The 15,745-nt window shown below is 37.0% G+C and overlaps 1 protein-coding gene across 4 annotated transcripts in view; it reads right to left on the reverse strand.

Annotated features, from left to right (window-relative positions):
- The window catches only part of LOC120772771 (neuronal PAS domain-containing protein 2), a 108,757-nt gene that overhangs the window by 51,612 nt on the left and 41,400 nt on the right, over positions 1–15,745 (reverse strand). For all 4 annotated transcript variants that reach the window (XM_040101557.1, XM_040101564.1, XM_040101549.1 and 1 more), the window contains exon 3: positions 5,173–5,363. In XM_040101557.1, coding sequence (XP_039957491.1) covers positions 5,173–5,363 — 191 coding nt within the window. The remainder of the gene's footprint in view (positions 1–5,172; positions 5,364–15,745) is intronic.

The raw sequence follows: 15,745 nt of genomic DNA on the forward strand, positions 1-15,745 counted from the left end.
TCCATCTCATCAGTTGTTGACAGCAAAATGTAAAATATATTGTTCGAACAGGCTGGAGCAACTCAAAGTGGATGATTACTTTCCAAACTATTGACAAAATACGAAAAGACTTTTTCGTACTTCCCACTCTAAGGTCTCTAAGCTTTTAAGATATCGGGCAAAATTTTTGCACACGTCTTTTCCCATAAAAAAAGTTCTTGTTTGGAAAACATTTTTTATATATGAAAGGTATTATAGCTTCGGTACAGCCGAAGTTCACTTTTTTTCTTTATTTCTATAGAAAGTTGTTACCAAACATACATACATACATAGCCACACACACAACAACAAATGACTGCCCACAAAGGAACAAGGATAACTGTCGCACACCTTTGTTTTCGTCCAACTTTGCCGTTTATTCTAACATTTTCCACTTTTCTTACTCCCTGTCTCTCCCTTGTCAATTCTCCGCAATTCGCTGGTAGAGTGATTCGGGTTTATGTTAATCCGTGAACTTTATGCCACGTGTGGAACTCAATGAAAGTTCGTTTGAATAATTTATCTGTGTTTAAATGTTTTATTGTTGTCTTCAATGAAATGACTCACGCTTACTTATTGTCTGAGTATTCCAAGTATAGGGTGTAGATATACTAGTAATTGGAAATTATTTTAATTAAATTATAATAATTATTCAATAATTCACAAATATGTACATATTCTATATAACAAACTCAGGGTCGTCTTCGATATACCAGTTCTATGCTCTATCGGTCGCTATGTTCGAACTCCACTCATTGTGTAACTTATACCATTTGCTTGTTCGATTCGCACATTTCTTCACCATCTGAGAAATGAATAGCTGCTTTCAACTATTTATAAAGCTTGGGTAATACGGCTCTTTATACAGTTATATGTATATCCAATTGGCGCCTCGTAGCGAAAAGAAGAAACGACTGGCGCGCTGTTGTTAACTCGGCTATAATCGCGTAAGCGGTGTCTACGCCAATTAAGAAGAAGAAGAATACGGGTCCATCACATCGAAAATATTCTTGAAGATGAATTTAAACCCTCATATGTTGACAAAGTACTTTCAACCCATCACAAATCTGTTTCACTGATTGCTCTCAACTCAAAGCAGTTCGTCTGGATATCTAAAACAATAAGATATCAAGAGTGTCAACTGTTTTATCACTAATGCTAAGCGGCATATTAGGAACTATTGCGATGATTCCACCTCATTTTCTTCCAAAAAACATCGATTACTAGTATTTGACACGAATTTCAGACTATTTGGTATAATCTTCTACAACCAAAGACACAGTAAATTCGCTTGAAGGCAAGGTGCTCACTAGATTTCTTGTTATTGTGCACTAAAAGAACAAAAATACTGCGAACTGAGTAGCGCTGAACAAGTTCTCTCGAGGCTCAACCTGAATGCTCTCCCTTCCGAAGGCTGCAAAGCGAATCAATAGATCTCCTGATATGTTTCGGTTGCTTGGGCATCTAAGGCAACGCACCGTCTATTGGTAGGCCTTCAACTACTTCAGGGACAGTGAATACTTACCCAACCGCATCACTTGAAGTCACAACGCTGCATCTAGTGATGAAAAACCATGTTTCTAATAACAGCAGAGGAGAACAGCATTGGCAGCAGGCAACAGAAATACGCCACGCCAAGCTACTTCTGAGAGAGTACAACGTTGCAAGATTTAAGGACCCTATATAAGGTACTACCGTCTCAAGAAACACTTGTCCAACATGGGTATAGTCTCTTGCGCAAACTGCTGATTCCGCGACATGGAACAGGAAACAACAGGATATCTGATTCTGGATTGTCCAGCAATTTTGTTTTAAGCTTTCTTATAAGAATGGATTGAAAAATCATAGATTTCATTATTCACAAACTAACCGAAAAGACTTTCTTTATACAGGTATATGTGCTCCAGATTGAGATATTGTATGAAGTTTCAATTTAAGTCTTATAGAAGCTCTGCTTCTTACCCTGTGATGGCACGCTCTTCCATGTACCAGTATATACATATGTATATATGTATATATATATCACAATATAAACATTTAATCAATTGATAGCAGACAGTAATTCAATTAATTACATTGCTTTTCAGATTAATTACATTCGAGCAAATAAATAATCAAATTGTAGAAGTAATAAGAAACTCAAATTGCCAACATAAAGACACGATAAATGGCTAATGACCAGTCAAAGAGTCACAGGGTCGGTCAAAGCAGCTTTACTGGTATTCATTTCAATATTTCAGCTCAACCCTTTCGCTGCGCCACACACACACACACACACACATCTTGGAGGCCGAAACAAATCCTTATTGACAACTTAATAGCTCAATAGCGCTACAATGACGGACAACGGCTGGAAGATGGCAGACGGGGGCGTTGAAAGATTACAGCGATGTGTTTTATTTAGTGTGAGTCTCGAAAAGTTTCGCTCGAGCAGCGCGAGCTGCAACAAATTGAATGTCAACTAAGTAAATGAAGTGCTTGCGAGTTGAGAGAATAATGACGCTGCCAATGGTGCTGCCGAAGCCGCTTTAATAAATTACGCGATCACGTGCCGTGTGGCGGCTTTGCAAATACAAACAATAAGGAAAAAAATATGTATGTAAAAAAAAAAAACAACTTATTGATGACACGAATGGCATTTTATTTGCAATTGTAGCGCTGTATCCCCCCGACCACCGTCGAGGGCATTTGTGCCTTGTCGAATAAATATTTTGACAATTAGCGGTCAATCGTGCGTGCGCTCGTTGAAGTCTACGCTATCGTACACATAGCGAGCATAATTTTTGTTTTTGCTTTTGTTTTTGCACAGGTTTGTCCTTTCTCGGTAATTGCTGTCGCACATCCTGTCGCTATACCCCGCTGCACTTACGCTTACTGTCCGGCAAATCTACGGCACGTGGCGCCTGCGTGCCGCTTAATTTTCAAAGTCAATAAAAATTTTGGGAAAAACATTTTTAAACACACAAAAAAAAGTGTCGTCAAACATTTCACATTCTTAGCGCTTCTTTCGTTTCACTTCAGCACTACAGAACTTGCGCCCTTTTTGATCTTGGCCGCTTAATGTTTCCTTAATTTACTACAGAACTTCATTAACTTTAAACCGGAATTCATTGCAGCACATTTTCCATATACTTTGAAGCGATCCTTTGGAATTCGCACCCACGCATGCTAACCTGCAACCCTAACCTATGCACTAAGCATATTATGCTGACGGCCGACCGGTAGATAGACCGACAATAGCCTAAATATTTACAATTCTGATACGATTTTAATGTGTTCGCCACGCGCCTTGCCCCTGTTTTCACTTCGCACCCGCATTGTTCTTGCTTTGTCAGTTGTTCTGTGTCCTGTGTTTGTTTGCTTGTGTCGAGACGTGTGTTGTTCGGTCGCTAAGTGTTCCTGTGTCATGTGTATTATCCTGGAAAAACATACTTTTCCCTCCATTTTCCCCTTTTGCTTCGGGTCGTTTGTTACTTTCTATTTGTTTGTTTATTTGCTTTGTGTTTTTTGAACATTTATTCCTTGTCGTTGTTGTCCACTCTGGGAAAGAGTTAATGGTCCAGAACGTGTAAGTGAATGACCTCTGGTGACCAGCTGGTCAGAGGTCAGTGGTTTTATGCCTATTGTTCGGCTAATCTGTATAAACACATTGTAGACTCTATTGGGTTTAATATAAACATATTTTAAGTTGTTGAGAATAAGGTTAATGAGATTACAAAGGACTTAAAAATGCAAGAACGTCTAGCGAGAATACATATGTGAAGTTGACTTTCTAAAAATCGTTTTCTAAACTTGTAATGCCGAACTGCTAAAGTATATTTTTAACAAAGTTCGCTTAAAAGTTGACATACTGACATTTAAATATTTTGAAATTGACAAATATTTATGATCACTTTCAAGGTTCGAAAATTGAATTTCGAATTTTCGCAAATCAGCTAGTCAGTAGAGCACATAAAAGGCTTAATGAGAGTCCAGTTTCTAAATTTTGAATCAAAATAAATTTTAGTTAATTATTTTAATTCCGATAATAATAATAATTTAATTTTACATTCGAAATTTGGTAACTAAACAAAGCTTCTCAAAAACTCTCAGTTTTAATTCGATTTTCGAAAGGCGTATCGTTTTCCAATTTCTAACTTAATGAATAAAGAGATCACTATACCCCAGAACCCTCACCTGATGGTTCGAGGTTAATGAGGAGAGGAGGTAATGGAGTCATCTTTTGCTGGTTCTCCATTAACAATAGTTTCAGATTACCAGACTACTTTAGCGCCTTTCAAGCGAAGGTCGCTGTCATCAAGGCAGCAGTACATATAACCCTTCGAAGTGCAGTGTTTTTCAGAAAGCTATGCATGCTCTTCGACAGCCGGGCGGCTATACTGAATTCGAGCTCGTTAACTGTGCGTTTACTACTAGTCAAGGAGCGCATGACCTCCTTAGCAATAGCTTTAAGTTTCTTTCATATCAGATACGAGTGGATGCCCGGTCACAGCGGAATCACTGGGAACTGCAAAGCCGATGAGCTGACGAGGAAGGACACCCTTCATTCTTCGGTTCTCCGATGTCTGCTTGTGTTTAACCTTTGAACTTTCACTGAGCTCATCAGGCTCTTGTCAACGACCAGAACTTGTGCGACTTCAAAATCCTTCAGAGTGAACCGTAAAAAATCATTCAAACTATTGGCATTTAGCACAGTCAATTTCGACACAATTATAGGTGTTCCGACTGACATTGTCCAATAGGTTAACACGCGCTGCCTCTAAATATTTTGTCGGACGCTCTTTGACAAAGTTTATAAGTAACACAAAAGACACAAAGGCGAATATCTGTCCAAGCGAGATTTATCGATTTCGAATCAACCCCACGATCTAACCTAAACTAATACTTTCTATAACTGGATTTTTTTTACTTCACTTCTGAAGACTATGAAAGCTAAAACGGATGAAATGTGGCAAAATTTGGATTTTGAAAAAGTAGAGCGCATTCCCTTGTAAGCGAGCAGCAGAAAAATATACGCTAAATTTAAAAGTTTAGTTAAACAATAAACTAATCAAAATGGAGACTTGCATGGTGAACAAAAAATACCAGAAACGTTTCATGCAATCGCCGACCAAAGCTTTCAAAATAATTTAATTAAGAATATTGTTTTCTTACCTTGAAAGTAACTTTTTGTTCTTAAATAACTAACAGACAGCCTTAAAATGCTCAGTCGATCCAATTTGCTGAGAATATTCTGTTCGAATGGCAGCAGCGAGGCCAGCAAATCCAATTCGGCGTTGAGACGTTCGCGATGGCGTTTCGATGGATTACTTTTTGTGACGCCATCCTTGGGCGGTGGCTTTAAACTGTAAGCAAAATAGAGAGAGAGAGAAAGAGTGGGTATAAATTTTTTATTGAAAAGAAAATTAAATCGATTACATAATCAGTTATTCGAAAAAGAATCAAAGTAAAAATACACAAATTAAATGCATGTGGAGGAAAGTGGAGCTTTGAACTTTCTATTTTCATTTCTCTTCCTCGACAATGCTGCCTATTGATGATTGAAATCGTAAATAATGTATGTGCGAAAATTCGAAAATGTTTTAAAAACTTTCAAAAGCGAACAAGAAAATTAAAGCATTTCGTGATAAACATTTTTTTGGGCATTTAGTTATAAATATGCTTAAGGAAGAATTAGGCAGCTAACAGCTGTTTTACCAACAAATATGGCAAAGTAAGTAGTAAGCAACCAAAATTAAAATTCAAAATTTTCAACGGGAAAACACACACACGGATGTATTTGATTCCACTTCCTTTGCGTCATTGCCCTCGATTAAACGCTGTGATGAGAATAGAATAGAAAATTGGGCTGCTTGCAGATGACGCGGACAATATGGTCAAGCGGATCAACAGCAGTGCGGTGGGGAGGACGGTTACACCAAGGATGAGTAGCATATATAATTAATAATAGCATTTATTACCGTCATCGATTACGCGCCAGCGGGAAAAAAGGTCAGTCCGGCTTGACGCATGACGCAGACGGCACATAGCTGGTGCCGAGCGTGTCAAGAGTGCTGCCAAGAGCTTGTGGTTGGCTGATTGGTTCGCTACTTGTGGAGCAGCTTGTAAAGCAGGGATAAGAGGATTTTAATTTCTGTAAATCGCAGGTATTGACTGAACCACCCTTGGTAGGGCATAGCTACGCTACAAATTTCTCAATGCGTACAGAGCTTAGCAAACATAAAAACAGTAACAACGCTTACAAATGATATACCCGTCGAAACGAAATGCAGACACATAAGTCAGGGGTTAGAATCGATTAGCCATGCCCACTTGATCCCATAATTACAAATGTTGGTGGGTGAGGTGGGGTGCAGCCTGTGGCATGAGCAAGCGAAAGCAAAATAACAAAATAATAAGAAGACGACGCTACCCAAGGAGTAGACACATGAACTGGTGGGAGAAATTCGCCAAGAAAATGAGCAGGGTAAATAAGAGAGTTAGATAACAAAAATGAAAAAATTTCAAAAAATCGGGAGTTTTATGAGACAACGGTGAGCTGGCGCTGCTATCCGACCATTTGCAATGAGTTTTGCAGAAAAACAATGCTCACTGAGTGAAATCAATAGACAGATAGGCAACGTGGAAGTCAGCTCTGGTACAATGCCAAAACCGAAAGCGCAGAAAGGAAACGAAAAAAAACTTTAATGAGGCAAAATGTGAGAAACAGTAATTTCGGTGAAGTAAAACGGTTGTACGACTTATTTACTTATTTACTTATATATTTATATATGTAAATAAATACATACATATATGTATAACAACGAGTATATACCGCTGTGAATGTTTTTGTAAATTCGTAAGTAAGTAAGGTAGCTTATAAATATTTTATGCTAACGGTAATTGCGGGTATTATTTAGTAGCAGCAAGGTAGGAGTTAACAATTGTAATTGAAAAATTACCGCTTCAATTCTTTTTTTGAAAATGTAGAGTTCTGAATTCAGTGCCGCAGACTGGATAAAGAAGATGAAAGAAATGTAATGCAAATTTGAAAGTTTTGTCATCTCTGCCTTGCTACTGTGAGATGGACTGTGCAATAAATAAAATAAGATTAAAAAAACATTTGTTGAGTCATTCCTTATTGTGTAATGTATAATGCCGCATCGAACAAATGCGTACAAAATGGTATAAATCTCATAAACTGGTATAAAGTATAAAATCTCTTGGCTTCTTGAATCACACGATTCGAAGCAATTCTAAGAGACTTTAAAAAAAACACGCAGATACTTTAAATTTAAATGGGAAGGTTTATTAACATTTGAAAGAACATTCTTTGGCATTTATTTTTCGAATATTATCTCTTTCAAAAGTTGACTGCGGCTACCTCTCAGATGGCCCATTCGTTGAGCTAAATTTTCGATGACTCGTTCGAGCATTTCGACTGGAAACTAGGGAATGATAATTGCTTCAGGGCTTAAATCGAACGGGGGGTTGTCTGCATAGATTTAAGACTTTACATATCTATTAACATTTATTACAAGAGTCTAACGTTGTGATATCACATGATCTATGTGACTAATCGACCGGCCCAAAACGTGAAATTATCTGCTCAACAAAGTGTACTCTCACTAAATCTATTGATTGATGTGATGTGTGGGAAGTAGCGTCGTCTTGTTGAAACCAAATGTCGCCGAGACTACGAGCTTCAATTTCAGGCCACCCATAGTGGGTTATGATGGCGCGATTGGCGGTCGCCAATGACGGTTAAGCTCTCATCGTATATCAGTTTTGAAAAAATATGGACCGATAATTCTACCGGCCCACCACAAACACCAAACCGTTGTTTTTCTAGATGAAAACCGCTATTGAATCTCTTCAGTTTGCTCTTCGTCCCTAATGAGACAATTTTGGTTGTTTACATACACATAGAGCCAGAAATGGGCCTCATCGCTGAATAAAATTTGGCTCGAAATCGTTACTTGGAACACTCGAAACTTTTCAAAAGCTCTTAGAGCGAAGCGATGTCGTTTAGGAAGGTCGAGCGGCTTCAATTCTTTCACATGCTGTTTTTTGTACGTTTTCAATTTAAGATCTCGCCATACGCTAGTCCGAGTTGCTGCGAACCGCGCCGAATGGACTCACCACAGTCTTCGTGTACACTCTCAGCTACGGCTGCTATATTTTCCTCACTGCGTGCTGGATGTGGTATATTCGGACGAATATTATCCAATAATTAATGCTTGATCGCAAGATGGGTGATGGTGTCGGGAATACTACGCTCTGTAGGCGAACTATGTTGAGCTTAAAAACACGAAACACATTATTTACAGAACGTGGATATCTGTAATAAAGTTGAAAGATTTGTAAAAGTCTTTCAATGATGAAATGCCAAACAATCCTGAACAAAGATAACATGGCAGCTTGACACAACTCACGTGTGATCTATCAAAAAAAGGGATATTGAAAAAAAGTACCTCTACTTAGATCACACGTTACTTCTTAAATGGCTATATGCCTATGTAGACTCGAAATTTATATATTTTACTAAAAGGATATGCACATAATTCATCGAGTTATTCAACTAAAATATTTACTCCAAAACTGTTCTTAAGCAATAATTACCTTACAATTAGGACGGTATGCAGAGGATAACCACAAAAATGCTGCGCATTGGAATGCGAATGTTATATACATACATACATAGGTAACATATATAATACATACATATGTATATCCATATCTGCAGAGAATTGTATTGAAGAAAGTAGCAAATCAATGCAATTTATTTAATTAAATGAAAAAACGTGATCAAATGAAAATTAATAGCACTAAAGCAAGATCGACAATAATTTTACAGTTGGGAAAGAAACAGATTCGTAGAATTACCGTATTTGCGCCACAAAGTCATAAAGGTTAAAACAAATGCAAAATTGATACTTTGTTGCCACTAAAGTGAGGTAAAAGACAATAATTGGCAAATGAATGGGCGAAAGACGAGATTAGATAATTTCAGTGCAGAAGAAAGGCAGAATAGCTGGGAATGCTAAAACACACACACACATACAAACACTTGTATGAAAGCAATAATAATAAGAACGAATTATAGCGGAGTAAAAGCGAAGTTAAATGGTAATTGTAGGTCATCAGCTGTTGGAGCGTCGGTATTGAAACCGTTAGCTAATTGAGAGAACTCAATGTATGCCAGATGAAGCCGGTTGATGTGATGAGCTTCACTGTGCTTGAGAATTTTACTTTACGTTTCATAATTTGAAAAGCGGTTTCTTATTGCTCTATTATTGAGACAACAATGGAAAACACTTAAAAAAGGTTAGATCGCCTTAGAGACTTATTTTCAAAGATTCCATACATAAATTATGGAAAAGACCCGTCGTTGTCGATTTCAAAGCTGCTTTTGACAGCACGAAAATGAGCTGCCTTTATGTCTGAATTTGGTACCCCGGAAAACTAATACGGCTGTGTAAACTGACGTTGCGCAATATCAAAAGCTCCGTCAAGAACCGTCCGGATCTCTGGGCCGTTCGTTACCAAATCCAATGCAAAATAACTCTTGCCAATAGGTGCTATTTCGAACGGAGTAGGCAATTGAGAAGTAAAGTCCTCTCTCGACGAACGAAGACTCGTCATCCCCACCCTGCTATATGGTGTAGAGGCTTGGACGATAACAACATCTGATGAGTCAACGTTACGAGTTTTCGAGAGAAAGGTTCTGCCAAAGATTTATGATCCTTTACGCATTAGCCACGACGATGATCGCATTCGGTGGAACGATATACGAGTTATACGACCTCACCTTGCCATAGTTCAGCGAACTGCACTGGCTAGGTTATGTCGTCCGAATGGTTGAAAACACTCCAGCTGTGATGCAGTACCCGTCGGGGGAAGAAGAGGAACAACTTTGGTCCTATGTAGAGTAGTTCAAAACCATAAATAAACCTCCACCCTTTTAACGATAATTTTCGAAAATGTATGAAATATTACACCTGAAGCACGAAGAATAGTAAATCTTTCAAATTTAGTACAAAATGCGGCACAGGGGATAACAGTAAAGCATAAATATGTACGTCCCAAGCTTTCTACTCCAATAGTAGAAACTGAATATTAGTAAGAATTTGAATATTTTTTTACATTCAATAATATTTAGACTTCTTCCCTAATATCCTAACACATTTCCAATAATCATTTATTTATCTCCACAAACTGCCAGGCACTCCTCAAAAATATTGCCGTTAATAATTTCTACTGCATTTCGAAACCGAAACGCTACTCCGCAACTGAGTCGCGGCTCACACCCTAATTCTCGCTCCTACTCGCCACAATTCGCTCAGCCGACAACGTTGTGTGGCACCGTTACTGCAGTCTGCGGCATAAATAATTTACTACTAAATTAAGGTTTGCTTTACAAAAACAACAATGATGGCAGAAAATAAAGAAAAACCCCAAAAACAACAACAAAAGCAAGTTGAGAATATTGCGGCTCATTTTTATTTCGGGGGTTGTATAAAATGTATAATTTTCTTATTATCTATAAAACCTCGACGACAACGACAACAACAGAACAACGACGTATGCAGCAACTAAGAAAGGATAATAAGAAATAACAACCGAAAACTGCACTAAAAATGAATGTAAAAAAGAAGTACGAAAAATACAATGTGGAATTGCTTGTAAGAGCCAAACAAAGGAATCGTACAAGAATGTTGAAATTGAAGGACACAAAAAGCTGTAATTCGTTCTCTAGATATTACACACTTACATACAAAATACTCTTATACGAGTAATATGAGTATGAACGCTCATAAAGATACATATGTACATACATATATTCAATGTTATATATTTGAGAAAAATATGCTATAACGGAACTATTTTTATAGTGGAAGGTAAAGTAATTGCACTACATCTGTTTGGAACTACCAAGGCTTAGAAGTATGAATGCTACATAGAAAGTTACTGGTTGTAGTTAATTTGTCTTCGAACGGTTATTTTATTAAATAAAAAAATATTAATAAATAATTAAAAAATAATAATAAAAAAAAAAAATTAATAAAAAAATTACAATAAAGTTTTATAACTGAATTAGTGGAGATATCATTAAAAAACTGCTTGCTAGTCTACTTCTATATAATTAGGCCAGTCTAAAAGGTATTCGCCGTGGCAAACGCGCAAAGGACCATAAATCTTTCACAGATTCTCTCGAAAACTCGCAACGTCGACTCATCAGTTGTTGTCATCGTCCATGCCTATGCACCATATAGCAGGACGGGAATAATGAGTGACTAATAGAGTTTGGTTCATTGAAAGAGTACTTTACTTCTCAATTGCTGACTCAGTCCGAAGTAGCACCGCTTGGTAAGAGATATTCTACGTTGGATTTCGAGGCTGACGTTGTTGTTTGTGTTGATGCTGGTTCCAAGATGAACGAAATTATCTACGACTTCGAAGTTATGACTGTCAACAGTGGCGTGGGAGCCTAGTTGCGAGTGCGACGACTGTCTGTTTGATGACGGGAGATATTTCGTCTAGCCCTCGTTCACCACCAGACCCATTTGCCTCGTCCAAATGTTTATCCAAATTACTTTTTTTAAAGAAAAAGCACAGAAACTTCAACTTTAAGGGGGAATATTTGGTACCATTCGAACAAACGTACTTTGACATTTACTTTTCGAAGATTATCTCTTTCGAATGTGGTCTGCGGTGATGTCTGAGATGACCCATCCGTTGAGTCTAACTTTCGATGACTCGTTCAAGCATTTCGACTGATAACTGACAAATAACACGCGGGATGTTTTGCTCCAAGGCTTGAATCGAAGTGGGATTGTCCGCATAGACTCTAGACTTTACATATCTCCACAAGAAAAAGTCTAACGGTTTGATATCACACCAGCCAGCCCAAAACGTGAAATTGTCTGCTCTCTCAATAAATGCATTGATTGATGTGATGTGTGGGAAGTGGCGCCTTCTTGTTGAAACTAAATGTCCCCCAGACCATGAGCTTCAATTTCAAGCATCGAATAGTCGGTTCTCATGGGACGATAACGGTCTCCATTGACAGTTACGTTCTCACCGGCATAAGTTTTGAAGAAATATGGATCGATGATTCCACCGGCCCACAAACCATAGCAAACCGTTGTTTTTTCTGGATGAAATAGCAGCTCTTGAATCACTTCAGATTGCTCTTCGCTCCAAGTGCGACAATTTTGCTTGTTTACATAGCTATTGAGGCTGAAATGAGTCTCATCGCTGAACAAAATTTGCCTCTACTTGGATCACTCATTATATAGTGATACATTTTGGACAACGCAGTCTGTCTGACAATGAAGACTCTGAGCAGAATAATGAAGAAGAGGTGAGCGAATTTCACCAAGAATGTCAGCCAGAGAGCTCTGTGGGAGGAGCTGCACATTACTTAGTACAAGTTGCAGTCACAAAATAATTTGAAGAAGCAGCTGTAGTAACTGTATTGTGTATGTATGTATGTATATGTAGCAACAACTTTCTACTAAACATAACTGTGGTTTAAAAGAAAAAAGCCGAATTAGTTGAATGAAAAATTGGAATTGAGGCAGAAATAACTTGCAAGGATATTGCCAGCGTGGTTCTGCGCCACATGGAACACTCATACACAAATAAGCATATATGTATGTATGTGTTTCTGCTGGTAAACGGTAAACTGCTTGTCTGCTCACCGCAACACACCGCCGGCGAGGCAGCCAATCCATTTGCCATTTGGAGCGCGTCCGCCTTGCGGCGCCTTAGCATGGCGCAGCCAAGTAGCTGGCGGGGGCAATGAAGTAAAATAATATTATTTCTCTGCCATTTCTTTTTTGTGTTGTTGTTTTTTTTTTGCTTTTTGCAGGTTATTTTTCTGCATTCTCCATTTGTGCTACAAAGTAGCGAATTTCTTAAATTCTTTGCTTTCATTTTGTGGACCAAGTGATATACCCGACTGTGCGCTTTTTCCTACATTTCTGTTAACTATCTACAACAACAACCACTGTGAGTTGCTGCTTTTGTGTGTTGTTGGTTTTATTTTCTTCATTTTGTTTCGCTTCTTTTTGCTGACCATAATAAAATGATTTGCTTTTAGAGAAATTACTTGGCGAAGTGACTAAAAATAGACGAGCGAGCGCACAAATTTGTATGTATGTGTGTGAGTTTGTATGTGTATGTGTATAGAGATATTAATATTGTATAATGTTTCAGGTTGTAGCGCTTTTGTCTGATTGTAATGATATCATTTTAACTTCAAAACGAACACACAAACATACACTAACATTTAAATGGTGTATTAGGAAAGCAAGACACTCCTAAAAACGACTAAAGAACTGAGCGAGCAAGAAGAAATAATCGACTGAATACCCAAAAAAGGTCGAGGAGGAATTAGTCCATACTTATTCAAATGAGAAAAATAAAAAATAACGATTTTCAAAGAGAAAAAGTTATAATAACTTGAATTAAAGTCATTACTATTAGATTATTCGGAACCTATACTTCGTTGAGAATTTCTATTTTGCTTCTTAGAAAAACAATTTAATTTTTCTAGAATCTGGTATATCTTTGCATAGAGATTATCTCTAGACGGTCCAGATCTTTGAAGAAGTAATCTTTTGGAAATTTGAAGCGAACTTTTAATTTGCCTCAATATATGCTTATCTATAAGAACTTCAATCTGATCAATACAAAAACGAAAATTATTAATTAAGCATGTATTAACTAGGCAAAAGTTGTTCAGGCAACAGTTCTGGCACCATTATAATTGTACTAAAACAGTGAAGTTGGAGGTTGAATCTGCTGGGATTACAGTGTTTTGGAAAAGTCGAAATATACGTTGATTCTACTAGTATACTTGGAAATTGTCAAAACGAAGAGCATTTCACTACTGAAAATATAAACTTTCCAGTTTCGTTGGTTCTTATTTACCTAACCATTTATGTGGTAGCCTACATAAAAAGTAGAGGTTAGTTTTTACTTCTATTGAATAAGGAAAATTGTTTCCTCTTAATCTAGTATCAAAATCACCTTTTCCATTTGATGATAAGAAGTCACTAATGGTATTCCCGAAGTCCACACATAACAATTTCGTAAAGTTCGAGTGATGCAGATTCATAGGAGCAATAAAGCAAGTATATCTAATTGTAATGGATCTTTTTGACATGACAGAATGTTACTGATGTGTGTCAAAGTGGTAAAATCGTCAGCGATCAAATCATCTTCCATCTCGCCTCTTCCGTTTTTTCGAGGCAAAGTATAAAGCATGTGAACGTACATTCATTCAGGAAACTATCTGATATCGAAATTAATCGTTCTATCAGATGTTATCCATATCCATCTATGAAGTCATATTCCATCCATTAGAATTTTAACATCACAAAGGCAACAAGGGCAATTGTCAAGATGAGGTCGCCCGACCCGACTACAAAACTTAAACGAAATTCAATATTCTGACTATTTGATCACGTTCCAAGCAACCCATCAGTTTTAGAGCTTTTTCCATCATTTTAGAAGAACGTTCGTCAATTTCAGAACATCGAGACAGATTTAAGAAAAAAAAGTATCCCAAAACGATAACATGGCATGTCAGTATGTAAATTCAGAAAATTACAAAAAAAAAAATGTTTTTCGAAAAACTATTCTAGCTGAGGAGATATACGAGATTTGTTTGGATTTATTTTTAATTTTAACCTATAGTACAGAGGCTTAATCTGTTAAAGAACGAGCCAGTTAGATCGGGAGCAGTTCTTCCAGGGTCTAGAGTTCTCAGAGAGATCCGTAGCTGTGCAACAATTTTTAGTAGATTTTTTTTCAACAATTCAATACAATCATCTCCATGCGCCGCTTTTTTCTCTATGGCTCTAGAACTAATTAATATAGTTCTCTATTTTACTTAACAATGTTTTAAAATAATATTTTAGATTAGTCTCAATTATTATTACCACTATTTATTTTTATTATTTTATTATTATTATATATTGCACCATTAGCGTCAGTCCGCAGTGGTACTCAATTCCCCTCCTGCTCAAAATGCATCTATGACCACTACTTTCATACTCACATTTCGCATTTATTATGCGCTTATGTGTGTGTTTATAAAAATCTTAGCATTTAATTTAAAGTTAAGTTGAACAATTTGAGTCTAATGCAGTTAGACGTTATTATAGTGTTTATGGCATATAATTGAAGCAAAGTGGTTTGGGTGCTTTATAGCGGACTAGCTGTTGAAAACATACATTTATGCATATACATATATACATATGCATATTTATGTACGTATATGTGTATGTGTTTGTGTGCTAACGAATATTAGCACTCAAATTGCTTTATAATTTTTTCGGCAGATTTTATGGCACGCACAATAAAATTCGGCGCTTGAAAGCGATTCGCGGAATTTTTTTTACCAAAAAGCCACACATTTTTGATGATTTTATGCGCTGTAATTTATGCAGAGTGAAATACTATAAAATAACGAAAACGGCAGAGGAATCGGCAGTTTTATTGTAATTGTACTGTTATATTGTCTTAAGACGAATTTTGACTTTTTGGAATAAAGAATAATCAAAATGCTCAAGATATTTGGGTAAATAAAATACAAGAAGTCTGAAACTCACAAGTGTTTGTACAGAGGTCTCAATTCGGCTTTTGCATCACTATCACTGGAAGAGTCAAGAATGAAATTTTTTCTCAAAAATTTTAATGTAAAAAAAATGTGTAAAACAAACCGATCGAGAAA

Source organism: Bactrocera tryoni, chromosome 1 (genome assembly GCF_016617805.1).
Source record: "Bactrocera tryoni isolate S06 chromosome 1, CSIRO_BtryS06_freeze2, whole genome shotgun sequence".
NCBI lineage: Eukaryota > Metazoa > Arthropoda > Insecta > Diptera > Tephritidae > Bactrocera > Bactrocera tryoni.